The sequence below is a fragment of the Dasypus novemcinctus genome, chromosome 2, assembly GCF_030445035.2.
Source record: "Dasypus novemcinctus isolate mDasNov1 chromosome 2, mDasNov1.1.hap2, whole genome shotgun sequence".
NCBI classification, from domain to species: Eukaryota; Metazoa; Chordata; class Mammalia; order Cingulata; family Dasypodidae; genus Dasypus; species Dasypus novemcinctus.
This window is the reverse complement of record NC_080674.1, coordinates 138646991-138652990: the sequence shown is the minus strand read 5'-3', so window position 1 is coordinate 138652990 and position 6000 is coordinate 138646991. Positions and strand designations below refer to the sequence as shown.

At 40.4% G+C, this 6000-nt stretch overlaps 1 protein-coding gene across 4 annotated transcripts in view; it reads left to right on the top strand.

The window, feature by feature from the left end:
- The first annotated feature begins 5006 nt into the window (after positions 1-5006).
- Positions 5007-6000, top strand: part of RAPGEF6 (Rap guanine nucleotide exchange factor 6) — a 273773-nt gene continuing 272779 nt past the window's right edge. For all 4 annotated transcript variants that reach the window (XM_058278054.2, XM_058278041.2, XM_058278050.2 and 1 more), the window contains exon 1: positions 5007-5329. In XM_058278054.2, coding sequence (XP_058134037.1) covers positions 5261-5329 — 69 coding nt within the window. In that variant the 5' untranslated portion in view covers positions 5007-5260. The remainder of the gene's footprint in view (positions 5330-6000) is intronic.

Below are 6000 nucleotides of genomic sequence, written 5' to 3'. Positions count from 1 at the left end.
TGTTGGCCTTCCTTTCATATGTTAATAAGGTATAGATAACATCATAGACTTTATCAGATCACCTGAATTCTTGTCTGAACTTTGACACCTCTAAGCATGTGACCCTTTTTCACCTGGCCCGTCTCTAATCCTAAATTTTTATATTGGTAATTTAGTAGAATCTACTTCATGAGGTTGTTGTAAGAACCAAGTAAAATGATAAATGTTAAGTATTGTAGTTTAGGGCCTGAAACACAGCAAATGTTCAGTAACTGTTGTTTTTGCTGCTGTTACCAGGTAATCTGTCCAGCTTCCTCCCTGTTGCTGGGAAGAATTTTTAACATATTCTTGTGAATAAAAGCATAGTAACAAAAATATACTGCTGTATTGTTACATCTGACCTAATCCCCACAATAATAAATTGAAAATTTCTTTAAATGCTTTTATGAAAGTAAAATGAAAACCAAGCAGCTGAAACCTAGAAGTCATATAAAACTGTTATGAACATTGTATCAGCACAAATTATTATAGACACTATAATTAATTAAATTTAAAATTGTCCATTTGGCTTCCATTCTAAACCTGGTTTGTTCACTGATGTGCTTGTCACTCTGAGCAGTCTGTTCTCTTCATCTGCATTATAAGGAAGCCAGTTCCTCAGCGTAACCCTTAGTGCCTGTTCTGCAGTAGTGATTAAGTCCTGCAGAGGCAGTAGGAAAGCTGAAACCAGCCACAGGCTAGGTTGATTTGGGTAGAGTGGTGTCCAGAGGCAGGATTAGACCAGAAGCTTTTTGCAGTGCTTATTTTCATGTCATATTAAATATACCACTCTAAAAAGAACGTAAGGACACTGTTTTGAAGCAGGGAGGAAGTATCAACTACTTGGGAACAACTATTCGATACCTTAGAGGTTCATAATATATGCTGTTTCCACATATAAACTGTAAGAATTCTTGCAACATTTCCAAGAAGCATGGAGGGGTGATTTTGCTCATGAGAAATAAAAATAAAGAGAATTATGCCATACAGCCTTTCCTATATGGTTTCAGCTTGTCTGAGTCTCAGATCAGAATGGTTTCCCAACTAGTATGTGGTGACAGATGTATTGTAAAGTATCCGGATTTCTTCATGTGTCTTTGTCAACATGGAAGTTTTGGGTAGGGTGGCAAATGGAACCAGAACTGAGTTTAAAGAAAGTACAGTAGGGGCTGAGTTGTAGCTCTGAGTGGGAAAAGCTTATGCAGTTAGAAAATGGAGAGACTGAAGGCTCTAGTGCCTCCTGTCCTTTCTCTGTCATGCAAACTGTAGGTTTGGCTATATTTGCTCTAGATTTAAGATTATATGGAACTTTCTTAAAGAAAAGGAAATACAAGTAAGCCAAAGGAAATTTTTAAGGAATATGTGAAATATCCACCCATTGTTCTGTCGTGAAAACTTTGGTGTGGCTTTTGATCTTAAGCAAGTGCTCAGGTCAGAGATTCTTGATGGGAGCCAGGAGATGTGGTCCCCTTATCATGTTTCTTTGTAAAATGTACTCTGCTCTGGTACAACCCTAGACTGATCCCTTCTTCAGATTGCAGACAGGTCTCTATCTGGGTTAACACTATCTGACTAGACCTACCACAGAAGAACATGCATTTATCCTAAGGAAAGAATTAAGTTGAAGAGACCTTGAGCTTCATTTCTTTCCAAGTGACTCTTAACAAGGACAGTCCAAAAACACGTTTATACTCAGTGGTCAAATTTGGATTATTGATAAAGGCAGTGTTGCCTAATTGTTTCAAAAGGAACAACAAAATTGTTGATGAAATGGTGTGTAAATAAAAGGAAGGTATTGTTATTTCCTAAAGAAACTTGCAATGTCATTCTTGTGGCACACCTTTGGTCTGCCCCTGTAAGTCAGTATCCTTCTGCACTAAACTATATAGGCTGGATTTAAGATGGGTCTGGCTAGCCTAGAACCAGAAATTAGTTTAAGTGATTCTCAAACTAGTTGCATATTAGAAACACCTGCATGTTTGAAATATACTTAAATACTAATTCCCAGATTTTACCCCCCAGGGATTCTGATTCATTTCATCTCCAAGCATTCTCCAAATTTCAATTCCTTATTTTGTTCTAGGTGCTGTTAAAACCAGTGCTCTTTTCCCCATGTTCTAGTTAGTTTTCAGTTATTCGGAAAAGATGGCTATAGGATTATGTATGCCTTATGAGCTTTCAAGTTTGCATAATGCAACAGGTGCCTGGCCAGACATCTTTATTGGTCATTAGGGAGCAATCAAGTGCCTGTCTTTATGACTGCAAAATCTCCTTTTAATTAGTCCTTTGGTAATTACATTTGTTCATTCAGCAAGTATTTATTGAACACCTGCTGTGTACTAAACACAGAGAGCCAAGGATGTGCCAATAAATAGGACAAATGTTCTTATTTTGTCATGAAGTTTACATATTATCCCTCTGGTGGGGGAGACTGCATAAGTAATTACAGATTAGTATAATGCAGAAAAATAAAGTAGGATGAGGAGTTAGACTAGTGTGTCTTTTGATTGTCCCACAATTTAATAAATTATTTACATTTGGAACCATTTTTTTTCTTTTCTAATAGATGCTGATGAATATTCTGGAGGTTGCCCTTTCTCTAAAATAGCTTTAAGAACTTTCACTGTTCCACTTTTTTTATGAATACAAGAGCATAATGCATAATGGTAAAAGGACAAAATAGATTTTGAAAATGTGCTCAAGTATAGGGATAGTCACCATGGATATTTGTATACTGTTTGTACTGTTGCTGTCTTATGATAAAACAAGTTATTTTTGGACACTTTTCCCTTGTGAAGTATACAGAAAACTGAATAAATACACATTGAGTTATCATCATCTAGGTAAAGAAATAGATCATTTTCAGCAACCCAGAAGCCCCCTCCTCTGTGTGTACTATCCTGATCTCTCTCCTTTCTCATTTTTGTAAACTGCCTGACATTGGTGAACATCATTTCCTTGCTTTCTTTTTGTTTGACCTCTGTTTATGCATCCTTAAGTGGTAAAGTTCATTTTGTTGTGACTTAAACTCATTATATGTAATATACATTTTTTAGGACATATATCAAAGGCCTGACTTAATGCCATAGGGTATGTATAAAGTTTGAGCCCCATTTACACTCACCAACAGTTTGCGAGAGTTCCTCTTGGTCCATACCCTCAGGAATACGTACATGTTTCTGAATTATTTAAAAAGATAGCATTTTTTAAAAAACCAAAAAACAAATTCTTCAAACTTACATTTCTCTTTTAAAAGAGAAATTGCTTCATTTTTTCCAGTGGTAAAGTATGGAAATATTAGAGTGCTTTGATTGTGCAGACAACGTACTAAATACTTCACATGAACTATCTATGTAATCTGTCACATGAACTATCTATGTAATCTGTCACAGAATCCCTAAGCAATAGGTCCTTTATTATTGCCACTTTCAGATAAGGGAACTTAAGTTGAGATGGTAAAAAACTTTGTCACTTAGCTAAAGTGGCTTATTGGGGACACAAATTAGGCTCTGGTGTGACTCTAACAACCCAAGTTCATGGTCATCATACTTAAATTTCCTAGGCATCACATCTTATTCTTTCTGAAAATATTACTGTGGGTCTAGTAATTAGCCTTTGAAGATGACAGGGATAACCTCTGTCTGTCATACTGGGCAGAACTTTGAGAGGATATATTTATACACACAAAATATATTTATACACACAAAATATGTTAAGGAAAATGGGTCATCCGGTTTCTTCCTGGACCACATCATCCCTGGTAAGCCTTTTTGTACAGTGCTGTAAAAACAAATATGCTAATATTATGTTGAAAACTTGAAGTTTGGGCAAGCCCAAGGACCATCGGAAAAGAGAACCATATTAACAATTGTCATTACCAAATCCCAGAAATGGTAAATATTGTAAACAATTCCCCCTTATTACTGTAAAATAGAAATTCTTGCCATATCATTTAAAAATTACTGTGAATCAGCCTTTCTTAAAAAAACACATAAGTCACTTCGAATTTTTCGTGAACTATGCTAATTTCTGTGAAAAATGCGGTATGCAACAGCCCTCAAGGAGCTTAAAATTCAATATAAAGGATACGCCCATGGTGTCTTCAAAGTGAAGCATTTTGTATGGCCACCTATTCACTAATGAGGTACGTGAGTAAAGGATTATACTGGAAGGATGGATGGATGGATGCTGAAATTCCGTCAGTGATTTCACGCTCTGCAGCTGCCCAACAACGGACCACTAGATAAATAGAAATTGGTCTTTAGCTTGCTGGGAAACTGACTAGAATGTAAAACAGTGTAAAAGCAGCCACTCTTGAGTCCAGCCAATCCTAAACCCAGCTACTGGGGGGGTACGCGAGGGGTTTGGGTTAACTTGAAAACTGCCCAGTCTGGACCCGGCTTCGCGAACCAGAGTGAGCTGACGGCAAACGCCGCGGTCGCCTAACCCTGTTCAAAGCCGCAAAACCTTGCCTTTTCTGTCCAGATCCTAGGACGTCCTTCTTGAGCAGAAAAAGCACTTCTCGATGGGTTTTCTCAAGAGATTGGATTTACTAAGAAAAAATGCAGGGAGTTCAATGCGTGAACTGCCTTGTTTGCTGGATGACAGCTTCTGTTTTTGCATATTCTCCGAGAGGAAGACGTCGGAATACCAAAGTGAGATTTCGGTCTCGAGCTCCGGCTACACCCTGAGCTTCCGGATTTTGGCACGAACAGTTCTCTACACCCAAAACTCCTCCTCTATAAATCAGTCCCAACCAGCTATTTTTTTCGCCTAGGTCATCACAGCGCGTTTCCGGCCCTTCCCCGGAAGCTGGGGCAGTCGAAGTCGCAACTCTGAAGCAAATCCCGTCACGGGCTTAGTTGAAATCTCGCGACGTTTCCTTAAATCTTACGAAGAAGGGTAGGAAAAGGCCTAGCTCTGCACCGCCCCATTTCTTACGTCACGCGAAGTCACAGCCTTGGGCATTCGTTTCCGTGTGCGCGCGTGCTACGCATGCGCGCTTGTCCTTCTCTTATTCCTCCCTCTCGTCGCGCGGGCCTCCCTCCGGCCAGTCGCGCGTGGGCTGAAGCTTGGGGCGGGCGTTGCAAAGGGGTGTTTGCTTGATCACAGGCTGTACGGCGGTCTGGAGTTCCCATCCTCGGTGGCGGACGGGGTGGAGACCCTCTCTACCTAAGGCAAATGCGCCCTCGCGAGGGCTGGTAAGGGCAGGCTGTGGAGTACAGGGGCTGGGACTGCGACCATGAACTCACCCGTGGACCCCGGCACTAGACAGGCGCTGAAGAAGAAACCTCCCGAGCGGACTCCCGAGGTAAGGCCGGCCGACATAGCTCGTGTCCCCAGTTCCAGCGGACAGCATCTCCCTGTCTGTCGGAAGCCTTTGGCTGCTGTCCTGGTTCCAGAGCCTCGCACCTGCTGCCGGGCTGTCTGTTCCTCTTGTCTCCCGGCTTTCCCCCCTCGTCCTTCTCGCGGGCTGCGGTGACGAAGTGAACACCGCCTTTCCTGCTCGCAGTGCCACTTTTCCTGCACTCCCGTCCTTGCCGCTGACTTCCTAGTGGCTTCGATAAGAAAGCACATACCAAATCGTATTTTGTGAGGGTAGGCTGTAGTCTCGGAATGGGTTTGCCCATATATTCAGGTATATTATGAAAAATGAGGTAGAAGGTGTAAATAAACTAACACCTTACTTGTTACTAAGAAATAACATGTTTAATGGTTCCTAAAATATTGTGAAATTACTTTTTTTTTTTTAAAGTAAAGTTTTCAATTTCAGTTTAAAATTGTGCATCCGGTCAGGTGAGTTCTTTGGTGGGTGATGCATATTTAAAGATGAGTTCTGGAGGTACTTTTTCAGACTGTCGGTGAGAATTTTAGTGTTTTGTACTTGAAGCAGTGATTGCTTGAATCCAGCATTTGTATTGGATTAAGAGTAATGGCATCAGCTTAAACGATTTTCAGGTTAAAAGATTTTCCTTTAACTTG